Here is a 13,759-nt window from a genome sequence, read left to right as displayed (position 1 = left end):
CAATCAGATTTAACATTAACCTTGTTTACACTCTAGAACTCACATTTTTGTGCCCCCCTTCGAAGAAGAGGGGGTATATTGTTTTGCACATGTCTGTCGGTCGGTCCGTCCACCAGATGGTTTCCGGATGATAACTCAAGAACGCTTAGGCCTAGGATCATGAAACTTCATAGGTACATTGATCATGACTGGCAGATGGCCCCTATTGATTTTTAGGTCACTAGGTCAAAGGTCAAGGTAATAGAGACTCGAAATAGTAAAATGGTTTCCGGATGATAACTCAAGAATGCTTAGGCCTAGGATCATGAAACTTAATAGGAACATTGATCATGACTGGCAGATGACCCCTATTGATTTTCAGGTCACTAGGTCAAAGGTCAAGGCCACAGTGACTAAAAATAGTTAAATGGTTTCTGGATGATAACTCAAGAATGCTTACGCCTAGGATCATGAAACTTCATAGGAACATTGATCATGACTGGCAGATGACCCCTTTTGATTTTCAGGTCACTAGGTCAAAGGTCAAGGTCACAGTGACTCAAAACAGTAAAATGGTTTCTGGATGATAACTCAAGAATGCTTACGCCTAGGATCATGAAACTTATAGGTACATGGATCATGACTGGCAGATGACCCTATTGATTTTCAGGTCACTAGGTCAAAGGTCAAGGTCACAGTGACTCAAAATAGTAAAATGGTTTCCGGATGAATACTCAAGAATGCTTATGCTTAGGATCATGAAACTTCATAGGAACATTGATCATGACTGGCAGATGACCCCTATTAATTGTCAGGTCACTAGGTCAAAGGTCAAGGTCACAGTGACTCGAAACAGTAAAATGGTTTCCTGATGATAACTCAAGAATAATTAGGCCTAGGATCATGAAACTTCATAGGTACATTGATCATGACTGACAGATGACCCCTATTGATTTTCAGGTCACTAGGTCAAGGTCAAGGTCACAGTGACCAAAAACGTATTCACACAATGGCTGCCACTACAACTGACAGCCCATATGGGGGGCATGCATGTTTTACAAACAGCCCTTGTTTCCCATTCTTAATGAAACTGGCTCACAACAGCTGTTCTTTTGATATCTCAAATGAAGTTTTTTATTGATGATGATGATGATGATGATGATGATGATGATGATGATGATGATGATGATGAAGAAGAAGAAGAGGAGGAGGATCAGGATAATGATGATGATGATGATGATGATGATGATGATGATGATGATGATGATGGTGATGGTGATGATGAAGATGATGATGATTATGATGACAATGTTTCACAAACATGAACATCACCATAATTTCTATTTATATATAATAACTCATTTATTCCCATTACTATTAATTATAGTTATTTTTCCAGAAAATCACAAAGTGCTAAAACTAATAAAACAACACAAACTGTTTCATTTTAATCATATTTGACCTTGATTGCTTGAATCTCATAAATCTTTTTTTGCCATGGCACGTCCATCTTAAACATTTTACATTGCGAACACTGTCATAAGAGGCTATAATATTGAGCAATTTTCTTGAAAGTTGGTCAGAACAATTTATATTAAATTTTGTTTATGTGATATCGTGGCTGCGTTCTATACTTGCCATGGGGGGTGAAAAACTAGGTCAGATATAAATTTTAAATACATTTATAACACTTTGAAAGTCACACATTTTTGCTCAATCATTATGAAACTTGCAAAACAAATTATTTTGTTATCTTGAGGTCAATGTCAAGTTTGAAAATGGTTTCAGTTGGTTCAAAACATTACTGCCAGAGGGTGGGGCCAGTATATCTTGTATGACTACAGTGAAACATCGTGAAAATGAACAAATCCCATTTTTACCCAATTATCATGAAAGCCAATCATAACTTTTGTTTTTATATATTTTGAAGATACCAACTTGATATTTGACATGCATGTGTATCTCATGGAGCCACACATTTGGAGTGGTGAAAGGTCAAGGTCATCCTTCAAGGTCAAAGGTAAAAAAAAATATAAAAAATTCAAAGCGGCGCAGAAGGGGACATAGTGTTTCTGACAAACACATTTTTCAATATTGAAGATAGCAACTTGATATTTGGCATGCATGTGTATCTCATGAAGCTGCACATTTTGAGTGGTGGAAATTCAAGGTCAAGGTCATCCTTCAAGGTAAAAAAAAAAAATTGTTTCAAAGCGGCGTTCTCATAATGCACATTTTGAGTGGTGGAAGTTCAAGGTCAAGGTCATCCTTCAAGGTCAAAGTCATCCTTCAAGGTCAAAGGTCAAAAAATAAAAAAATAAAATATTTCAAAGCGGCGTTCTCATGAAGCTGTACATTTTGAGTGGTGGAAGTTCAAGGTCAGGGTCATCCTTCAAGGTCAAGGTCATCCTTCAAGGTCAAAGGTAAAAAAATAATATATCAACGCGGCTTTCTCATGAAGCTGCACATTTTGAGTGGTGGAAGTTCAAGGTCAAGGTCATCCTTCAAGGTCATCCTTCAAGGTTAAAGGTAAAAAAAATAAAATATTCAAAGGGGCGTTCTCATGAAGCTTCACATTTTGAGTGGTGGAAGTTCAAGGTCAAGGTCATCCTTCAAGGTCAAGGTCATCCTTCAAGGTCAAAGGTCAATAATAAAAAAAATCAAAGCGGCGTTCTCATGAAGCTGCGCATTTTGAGTGGTGGAAGGTCAAGGTCATCCTTCAAGGTCAAAGTCATCCTTCAAGGTTAAAGGTAAAAAAACACTTTTTTCAAAGCGGCGTTCTCATGAAGCTGCAAATTTTGAGTGGTGGAAGTTCAAGGTCAAGGTCATCCTTCAAGGTCAAAGGTAAAAAAAAATAAATTTCAAAGCGGCGCAGAAGGGGACATTGTGTTTCCCACAAACACATTTCTTGTTGTTCAGAGGGAACACACCCCATCTCGATTTGACATCAAATAGAAACATATTCCACTGACTTTATAACATCATTCTACAAATTTTCCTAGAGGGAGCTGTAATTTTTTGTTCCAACTAAGAAAAATTTGTAGGGAGTAAAGTTGAGATATAGAGCAAATATAAACACTAATAACTTTCTTGCTGATATGGCTGAAAAGTGAGCAGCATTAAAAAAAAAGAAAAAGTAATAAAGTGTATAAAACAGCGAGAAATACCTGTCACGGCATGAACATCACCTTGACTATCAAATGAATACCCCCTCTGTGATTGAAACCCTTGGCAAATTACCATTGGCAAATTTTGTTTGTTGAGGGGGGGGGGGGGGGGGGGGGTGGGGGTGGATGGATACATGTTATACATTTTACAAACATACATGTCTTGGACAATTGGGAGACTCTACCATTTACCCAGCATTTTTGGTTTTTATCTCGCAAAGTGAACAAAAAGAAAATACTCAATAATGACAAAACAGGATACTATGACAAAAATATTTAAAGGGACCTTTTCACAGATTTTGGCATGTCTTAGAGTTTTACATTAAATGCTTTAAATTGATCAATGTAAACATTTGAACTTAATAGTTGTAGTAAAAACCAAGAATACAATTAAAGAAAGAAAAAAGTTGTCCTCAATTGGACTGTAACCACTGACCCTTGGAGTAAAAGTCTAGCACCTTAAACACTCGGAAATAAGTGCTGACACAGTGAGTGTTGTTGTTTTAGCTTTTGTGATAGCCTTTTGTCTGTTGTGCTTCGTGCAGCGTCAACATTTGCTTTGTTAACACTTTAGAGGCCACATTTATTGTCCAATCTTCATGAAATTTGGTCTGAAGATTGGTTTCAATAATATCTTGGATGAGTTTGAAAATGGTTACGTTTGCTTGAAAAACATGGCTGCCAAGGGGCGGGGCATTTTGCCCTATATGCAGGCTATATATGGCTATAGTAAAATCTTGTTAACACTATAGAGGCCACATTTATTGTCCGATCGTCATGGAACCTGGTCAGAAGATTCATACCAATAATATCTTGGACAAGTTTAAAAATGATGCTGGTTGGTTGAAAAACATGGCCGCCAGGGGGCGGGGCATTTTTCCTTATATTGCTATAGTAAAACCTTGTTAACACTCTAGAGGCCACATTTATTTTCCAATCTTCATGAAACTTAGTCAGAAGATTTGTCCCAAGGATATCTTGGATGAGTTCCAAAATGGTTTTGGTTGCTTTAAAAACATGGCCACCAAGGGGCGGGGCATTTTTCCTTATATGGCTATATATGGCTATTGTAAAACCTTGTTAAGACTCTAGAGGACACATTTATTTCCAATCTTCATGAAATTTGGTCAGAAGATTGGTCTCAATGATATCTTGGATGAGTTTGAAAATGTTTGCGTTTGCTTGAAAAACATGGCTGCCAAGGGGCGGGGCATTTTTCCTTATATGGCTATACATGTATATGGCTATAGTAAAATCTTGTTAACACTATAGGGGCCACATTTATTGTCCAATCTTCATTAAACTTGGTCAGAAGATTCATCCTAACAATATCTTGGATGAGTTAAAAAATGATGCCGGTTGGTTGAAAAACATGGCCGCCAGGGGGCGTGCCTTTTTCCGTATATGGCTATATATGGCTTTAGTAAAACATTCGAAAATCGTCTCGGTTGTTTTAAAAGCATGGCCACCAGGGGGCGGGGCATTTTTCCTAATATGGCTATATATTGCTTTAATAAAACCTTATTAACACTTTAGAGGTCACATTTATTTACCAATCATCATAAAACTTGGTCAGATGATTTGTCCAAATGATATCTTGGATGAGATTGAAAATGGTTCGGGTTGGTGGAAAATCATGGCCGCCAAGGGGGCGTGTCATTTTTCCTTATAAGCTTTAGGAAAATCTTGTTAACACTCTAGAAGCCATTATTATTGTCCGATCATCATGAAACATTGTCAGAAATTTTTTCCTAATGATATCTTGGACAAGTTCGAAAATGATTCCAGTTGCTTGAAAAATATGGCCACCAGGGGGCTGGGCATTTTTCCTTATATGGCTTCATGAAACTTTTTCAGAATACTTGTTTAAATGATATCTTGGATGTGTATGAAAATGGTTCTGGTCTGTAGAAAAACGTGGCTGCCAGGGTGTTCACTAGTCACGAAAGTTGGTAAGAATATTTTGTTGTTATGACATCTTAGGCTGCACAGAACAGGTCAGTTCCTTTGAATCTCAGGTGAGCGACTTTGGGCCTTTCAGACCCTCTTGTATACTTTATATTAGCAATCTTTGTAATTTCACAAAATATTACGATAACAACGGAACTAACCAAGTAATTCAATCATTTCGTGTTTGTAACGCTTTTCAATTTTCACATTTTTAAATTGTCAAAAGATGCATATCATGGATATTTCAGAGCATGGTAAATGTTCAGTATTACTGTTTCCTCGCAAATATAACTACAATGAAAATATGTGAATGTGAAACAATTGTTTTCAATTTTGTCAATTTACCAAAATGTGACAAAGTCCATTTAAAGTGAAATCATTTTTATGCTTCCCACAAAAAAAATTGGGGGGAGCATATTATATATAAGTCGCCGCTTCGTCTGTCCGTCCGTGTGTGCGTTTTCCGTCTGTGCACAATTTTTGTCCGGGCTATTTCTCAGCAACTAATGACCGGAATTGGATGAAACTTTATGGGAAGCTTCACTACCAAGAGGAGATGTGCATATTATCAGCGGGTTCTGGTCGGATGATTTGTCACAGAGTTATGGCCCTTTGAAATTTTAGATTAACCCTACATTTAGTGCAATTCTTGTCCGGGCTATTTCTCAGCAACTAATGACCGGAATTCAATGAAACTTTATGGGAAGCTTCACTACCAAGAGGAGATGTGCATATTACCAGCGGGTTTTGGTCGAAAGATTTTTCACAGAGTAATGGCCCTTTGAAATTTTCCATTAACTGTACATATAGTGCAATTCTTGTCCGGGCTATTTCTCAGCAACTAATGACCGGAATTCAATGAAACTTTATGGGAAGCTTCGCTACCAAGAGATGTGCATATTATCAGCAGGTTCTGGTCGGATGATTTTCACAGAGTTATGGCCCTTTGAAATTTTCCATTAACTGTACATTTAGTGCAATTCTTGTAGGGGCTATTTCTCAGCAACTAATGACTGGAATTCAATGAAACTTTATGAGAAGCCTCACTACCAAGAGGAGATGTGCATTTTATCAGCGGGTTCTGGTCGTATGATTTTTCACAGAGTTATGGCCCTTTGAAATTTTATATAAAAAAATTCTTGTCCCCCCAACTACTGTGCCCTCAAGACGTTTCCTTTTATCTGAAAATATAGTGCAATATTGTGACAAAAAAAACCTTTGGGGAGCATCACCCGTCTCCAACGGTTTCTTGTTCTGTACATGTCTTATTCATTTTTTGTATGCCTCGGTAGATGGCATAAAGCAGTGGTACTGTCTGTCAATCAGTCATTCCATTTTCTGGACTTTTTTTCTTAACGCTCTCAGATATGGACCATATATTTGGTGTGCAAGTCTACCTACAACACTTACAGAAGAAGTGTGAGTTTCATTCAAGCCCATGACATACAGATGAAATGTGTGTTTCGTGCTGGTCCATTGATTTTTGGCGAAGTTATGGGCCTTGGACTTAGACATTTTCTCTATAATAACCATTTTCCGGAGGTTTTTTACAAAAGGCTTTCAGATATTTAGCTGATTTTTGGTATGTGAGTCTACCTACATGACTTACAGAATGAAGTGTGACGTTTGTTCCGGTCCATTGATTTTTGGCAAAGTTATGGGCCTTGGACTTAACAATTTTCTCGAAAATAGCTGCTGCATTGCTTCAAAACGCAGTAGGGGGCATGGTGTTTCACAAACACAGCTCTAGTTTCAGTATACTGTAGGCTTTTAATGCTGTCAAGCATACATAAATAATTTTGAATTGAAGTGTTCATGTTTAGAATAGACTTCCTTGTATATCATAATAGCCATAAGAGTTGTCCTGGATTAGCTTGAAGACTTCACATTCTGATCCATTTAGACACATCATGCATTTGCATTTAGCCTGATTTTTCCACAACATGCTTCTCACCTATCTGTAGATGGACTGACTGTGAATATCCGGAAGACCATCGAAGGGCGATACAGGGATGTACAGTTTCAGTTGAAGTTTCTCATGCAAGAGTCACTGGTGAGCAATATATGTACGGGTATCCGGAAAAGCAACCTTTTGGGAAAAAGCCAATAATCTGCTGGTAATAAAGCAGACCCATTTATAATCCTTTCAATATCACAAACTTTATCACCGTTATTATTTAACTCGAGCTATCATTGGGTGATACAATGGACCAGCATTGTTTGTACCGAGGGATAAGTAAGGTTTTCTAAACTCGAGTGAATTTCGGGATCAGTCTATTGGAAGTGAACATTCATTCAGGCAATACAAGCTTGGTGTATTTTGCATTCAGTTCGAGCATGTTATTCCAGTTTAACATATGAATGCAGCTTTTTTTCCTTTTTTGTAAAGAATCTGTATAAGGCACTTTCTCAATGGAGGAAAAACAACAAATTTACCAAATGCTGTCAGAAAAATTCCCAAAAGGAAGGAAAGTTGTGTAAATTTTGTTGCAAAAGCACATTATCTGCAAGTGAAAATAATAAATGAGCACTGAAACTAAACATTTTAGCAAGTAGGTATGGACAAGAATATTCGGATGGGTTTGTGCAATTAATTACCAAAATATTAAAAATACCCATAATTCCATATCTTAAGATTTCACAACGCAAATTTCCAAATTTCAGGGGGTTTCAGCGTATTTTTATGCCCCCTTTCGAAGAAAAGGGTGCATATAGTGATCGGACTGTCCGTCCATCTGTTCGTCTGTCTGTCTGTCCGTCTGTCTGTCAGTTTGTCATTCCGTCACACTTTGCGCTTAGGTTTCGAAAAATGCTCATAAGTTCTATGTCTCTTGAGATATAACCTTCATATTTGGTATGCATGTGTATATGGACGAGGCCTTTCCATACGCACAAAAATTATCACCCCTGTGACCTTGACCTTGAACTTAGGGTCCCCGTTTAGGTTTCGAAATCTGCGTTTAAGTTTTGAAAAATGCTAATAACTTCTATGTCCCTTAAGATATAACCTTCATATTTGGTATGCATGTGTATATGGACGAGGCCTTTCCATACTCACAAACATTTTGACCCCTGTGACCTTAACCTTGAAGTTAGGGTCCGCGTTTAAGTTTCGAAATCTGCGTTTAGGTTTTGAAAAATGCTCATAACTTCTATGTCCCTTGAGATATATCCTTCATATTTGGTATGCATGTGTATACGGACAAGGCCTTTCCATACGCACACAAAATTTTACCCCTGTGACCTAAACCTTGAACTTAGGGTCCGCTTTTAGGTTTCGAAATCTGCGTTTAGGTTTCGAAAAAAGCTCATAACTTCTATCAAGCGTTTATAGGGGGCATAAGTCATCCTATGGTGACAGCTCTTGTTTTCAGATCATTTAATGTTCCAGTGATAAATATTTTCATTCTTAAAAATCAGCAACAATATTTCTTACCTAAAATTCACATTATTTAGGGTGTGTGAAGAAAAGCTATTCAATTCAATTATTGTTTAATATGCTTTTGAGAATTCTATTTGTATCATTGTTTTACATTTTTATTTTTCTGGTTTTTTTTAATATACATTTTCTATTAGCTAGACACCATCAAATGATAAAATAGATAAGCATGTCAAGCATAATGTCAGTGACTTTCTTGGTGTTAAGGGCAATAAGTATGTATCTAGTTTTGAATTATTTAGTTTGTAGTTTCTTTATACAATGCCACTTTGGATATTACAATCCAAAATATTATTACTTTCTAAGATTAGTTAAAGCCACATAAATACTCTAAATCAACGAATATTTCGTAATATATTTCATAAAATTTAGTATACCCATAACAAATCAGTGTTTCTCATAGAAATAGCCAATTCACATGAAATATATTGTGACACATCAAATAAAAAAACACAAGCATTTTGTTTCTCATTAAATCAATGTTACCAGACCACATATAATATTTAAATTTTGGCTATTGCTATAAGGAACACTGATTTTGTATACGTTTACTTTATTTCATGAAATATTTTACAAAATATTTGTTGATTTTAACCCTTTCAGTGCGGGAACCGAATTTTAAAGGCCTATGCAAACAGTTTGGATCCAGATGAGACGCCACAAAACGTGGCGTCTCATCAGGATCCAAACTGTACTATACTAATAGTATTCTTTGAAAAAAATAGAAAAAAATGCTAATTTTAGAAATTCTGCAGACGACATTTTAGCAGACAACAAATTTCCCAGCATGCAAAGGGTTAAGTATTTATGTGGCTTTAAACAAGCTGGATATGGTTCTCAATGCCAGGACACGGGAGAGAGCCATGTGACAGATCTTTCGATCGCAGCATCTGATGTCTTCACCACTGACCTGATAGAGCATATTGAAAGGTTGTAACTGGATTAACCCTTTCCCACTTATAGCATAGTGAAAATTGGTATATGCAAACAGCATAAAACCAGAACAGCCTGCGAGTAATTCGCAGTCTGTTCAGGTTTTATGCTGTTTGCTGCTCATCAGTAGCTAAGGGTTGGAAATGAAGCCTTTAAAACTTGAATTGAGTAACAAAGGTATTAAATTAAATTTAACTGTCTAAGGAACTTCAAATGTATCAAAATAGCTAAGGGTTGGAAATGAAGCCTTTATACTTGAATTGAGTAACAAAGGTATTAAATTAAATTTAACTGTCTAATGGACTTCAAATGTATCAAAATAGCTAAGGGTTGGAAATGAAGCCTTTAAAACTTGAATTGAGTAACAAAGGTATTAAATTAAATTTAACTGTCTAAGGGACTTCAAATGTATCAAAATAGGCGTAAGCGTTCTTGAGTTATCATTCGGAAACCATTTTACTGGTTTGAGTCACTGTGACCTTGACCTTTGAACTAGTGACCTGAAAATCAATAGGGGTCATCTGTGAGTCATGATCAATGTTCCTATAAAGTTTCATGATCCTAGGCGTAAGCGTTCTTTACATGTAGTTATGATCCGGAAACCATTTTACTGGTTCAAGTCACTGTGACCTTGACCTTTGACCTAGTGACCTGAAAATCAATAGGGGTCATCTGCGAGTCATGATCAATGTACCTATGAAGTTTCATGATCCTAGGTGTAAGGGTTCTTGAGTTATCATCCGGAAACCATTTTTCTGTGTCGAGTTACTGTGACCTTGACCTTTGACCTATTGACCTGAAAATCAATAGGGGTTATGATCTGCAAGTCATGATCAATGTACTTATGAAGTTTCATGATCCTAGGTGTAAGCGTTCTTGAATTATAATCCGGAAACCATTTTACTGGTTCTAGTCACCTTGACCTTTGACCTAGTGACCGGAAAATCAATAGGGGTCATCTGCAAGTCATGATCAATGTACCTATGAAGTTTCATGATTCTAGGCGAAAGTGTTCTTGAGTTGTCATCTGGAAACCATTCGGTGGACGGACGGACCGATATGTGCAAAACAATATACCCCCTCTTCTTCGAAGGGGGGCATAAAAAAAAGGAAAACCACAAAATAATACCCCTGTTATTTGTTTATAAAATCTTTAGTGATATATCAAACAGCAGAATGGGCTTTACTTAAAAAAAAATATCTCTAACAATAATCTTTTTATGCTCCACCAAAATTTATTTTGGGGGGAGCATATAGTCGCCGCTTCATCTGTCTGTCCGTGTGTCCGTCCGTCCATGCACAATTTTTGTCCGGGCTATTTCTCAGCAACTAATGACCGGAATTCAATGAAACTTTATGGGAAGCTTCACTACCAAGAGGAGATGTGCATATTATCAGCGGGTTCAGGTCAGATGATTTTTATACAGAGTTATGGCCCTTTAAAATTTTCTGTAAAAAAATTCTTATCCCCCCAACTACTGTGCCCTCAAGACGTTTCCTTTTATCTGAATATATAGTGCAATATTGTGACAAAAAAAATCTTTGGGGAGCATCACCTGTCTCCGACGGTTTCTTGTTTGTTTTTGTTAAATAAATATTCATCTACCTGTCCATTCAGAATGTCGGCCCAGGGTAATGTCCAGGGTTTTCTGCACCTTGTGAAAGGTTATAGTCGCTGGACAGAGGCTAAAACACAGACTTTCAAGCACTTCACTGCAGAATACCCGAATATAGTGATGCAAGTGGACACCAACCTGTTGAATATCAAGGCAAACAACTGGTAGGGTGTTTTTTTAGTATAAACGTATTTATTTTAGCTGAAATGCATAGAAAGCCAAAGGCTTATTGAAATGCTTTTCAGTCTATTTCCCGGGTAAAACTAGTACTTGGTGTCAGAGCTCCAGATAAGGATTTAGTCTAAAGGGTACATGTATTTCACCCCCTGATATTATTGTTAAAGCGTATTTTACTCCTTTGTTTCAGCCATAAAGGGTATATAGGAATATTTAGGGGTATTTTCCATCGAAAACTGACTGGCGTGTTTAATCTAGAAATATTATTATTTGTTAATTATATTATTAAATGCGAACAGAATTTATTTAAAATGACGATATGAACAGACTTTCTTTAAAAATATTCCCGCAGGAGCCGCTGGTCGCTTAAAACGTCCCTTTTTTGATCCACTAACATGATGGGCCGCCATTTTTATTACAAGTTGACTTACTTTTGATTCAAAGGTTAGCTTACCTAAAAAGTCAACTTGATTATTGGTTAAACCGGTTACGCACTTTAATCGATTTAAAATACTTACCAAGATTTGTATTACGTTTTGTTACGTACTGGGACGATTTTTAATGCGTTTTTTTATTTTTTCAATGCGTATATACGCAGATACGCCTCTTATCTGGAGCTCTGCTTGGTGTCTTTTGAGGAGATCTATAGAACCCTCCTTCAGTGAGATCAAACCCACAATATCCCAGTCGCAAGATGTACACCGTATACACTAAACCATGGCGACTTATATTTTTCTAATTCCTGATTTCCCCCTTTGCGAGTACTAGTGTTTTATATGGCTGTTTAAAATTACTTGTTATCTATAAAAAAAATCACAAAGCTTTCTTATATTTTTAAAGAAAGTTTTCATATAATGGGGTTAAATTGAGTTGTTATGTTATTATGTTTAAAATTATTTAACAATGTTAACGTCATAATAATAAAAATAAACTCTATAATGGTACTATAATGGTACTTTATATTGTTTGGTTTAAGAAGAATGAGGTCCAGTAAAATCTGGTGAGGTCCGGTAAATTTTTAAAGTTATTGGACCTCATGACCGGTAAGAATTTTCTCATGGGTCGGTATACTGGGAACATATCCGGCTGGTGGGTGTAGGAAAACAATGTCTGCTCAATATTTCTAAATTGTTAAATCCAACTCATCAACATATCTTAGTACAGATTTACATCTACTCTTACTTATTATGAATATCTTAATACATTACAATGTTTCCACTAAATATCCCAATGTGGTTTCCTGCTAACATTCTGATGTCATCTCAGAAAACTTTAATGTGATGGCATCAAAAGGCGCAGGAAACAGTTATTAAGTGTAGTGCTGGTCACAGAATAATACACATCCAGACTGAAACAAGTCCTTGTACAGAAATTTCAAATATTTGGGAAATTTTGGGAAAAATCCAATTTCCGGATTGGGAATATTTTCACGCAAAAAGTCCACTGATTTGGGAGTTGTTTTTAAATATAACTCTTTATAATATTCAATTTAAGAACAACATAAAAACAAACAGTTACATACTTTTAAGATGTATTTGAAATAAAATTAAGATATATTAATAATTAGACACTTATTTATTTATTTTTCCAATTGGGATTTTTTTTAAACAATTTTGCTTTGGGAATAGGTCAGTTTAACAGGCATGTAGATACAGCTGGAAAAGGCCTGTCAAACATGTTTTGTAAGCGCTAGTTCACAAGTGACATGGCAGCAAAAACAATTAATAAAGAATTTAAAGGCATATACCACAGATAACAGTCTGTTCTTTTCAGTTACTCAAACATTTAAAACCTAGATTCTGTAGCTATGTGTGTAACTGAGGAAAGTGACCATAATTATTGTCAGTTCATGTAACATGTGCTTTATAATTAATGTATTTAACAAATAAACTGATTTAAGCAGCGATCTGCGAAAACAGGCTTTAATGCATATGGTTAGTGTTGTCCCAGATTAGCCTGTGCCGTCCTTACAGTCTAATCAGGGACAACACTTTCTGTCTGAACTTGATTTTTGCTAAAAGGAGACTTCCTCAAACAAAAAATACAACGAAAGCGGAAAGTGTCGTCTGATTAGCCTTTGCAAACTGTACAGGCTTATCCTGGATAACAGTTTACACACATGCATTAAGCCCTGTATTCCCACAATAAGGCTCATATTTTAGTACCCTGGTGTTAACCTGGAATCTCGAGGTGGAGGGTGAGAGCTCGGTGGTCCCAGACATACGACTGGAAGTGGTAGTACCAGAGTCTGGTAAGCACAAGGCTGTAGTGTGCGCAGTCTAGGAAATTAAGATGGCGGCACTGCGTAAAGTATAGGGGATAAGTTTGAATCTATTTTAGCATCATTTGCATCGAAAGCCTTAGGCTTAATGAAACTCTCTCGAGTCAGTTTTTTGTGCATAACCAGCATAAGTCGCCTCTTACCTTGTCTCTAGGTGGAAACCTTACCCACATCGCTGCGGTGACCTCTGAAGTATAGGATATTGATGGTCTTATCA

General features: G+C 36.7%; 2 protein-coding genes across 9 annotated transcripts in view; one reads left to right on the top strand and one right to left on the bottom strand.

Moving 5' to 3' along the window:
• The window catches only part of LOC127880730 (E3 SUMO-protein ligase NSE2-like), a 97,558-nt gene that overhangs the window by 65,743 nt on the left and 18,056 nt on the right, over positions 1-13,759 (bottom strand). The window lies entirely within an intron of this gene.
• Positions 1-13,759, top strand: part of LOC127880727 (centromere protein P-like) — a 128,699-nt gene that overhangs the window by 112,961 nt on the left and 1,979 nt on the right. For 3 of the 7 annotated variants that reach the window (XM_052428086.1, XM_052428089.1, XM_052428091.1), the window contains exons 5-8: positions 7,061-7,149; positions 9,383-9,465; positions 11,087-11,248; positions 13,424-13,512. The exons of 1 other annotated variant lie outside the window; for it this stretch is intronic. In XM_052428086.1, coding sequence (XP_052284046.1) covers positions 7,061-7,149; positions 9,383-9,465; positions 11,087-11,248; positions 13,424-13,512 — 423 coding nt within the window. The remainder of the gene's footprint in view (positions 1-7,060; positions 7,150-9,382; positions 9,466-11,086; positions 11,249-13,423; positions 13,513-13,759) is intronic. 3 more of the 7 variants (XM_052428093.1, XM_052428088.1, XM_052428090.1) reach the window with 3 other exon arrangements.

This window comes from Dreissena polymorpha, chromosome 5 (assembly GCF_020536995.1).
Source record: "Dreissena polymorpha isolate Duluth1 chromosome 5, UMN_Dpol_1.0, whole genome shotgun sequence".
In the NCBI taxonomy this organism is placed as follows: Eukaryota; Metazoa; Mollusca; class Bivalvia; order Myida; family Dreissenidae; genus Dreissena; species Dreissena polymorpha.
This window is presented reverse-complemented; position numbering and strand designations above follow the sequence as displayed.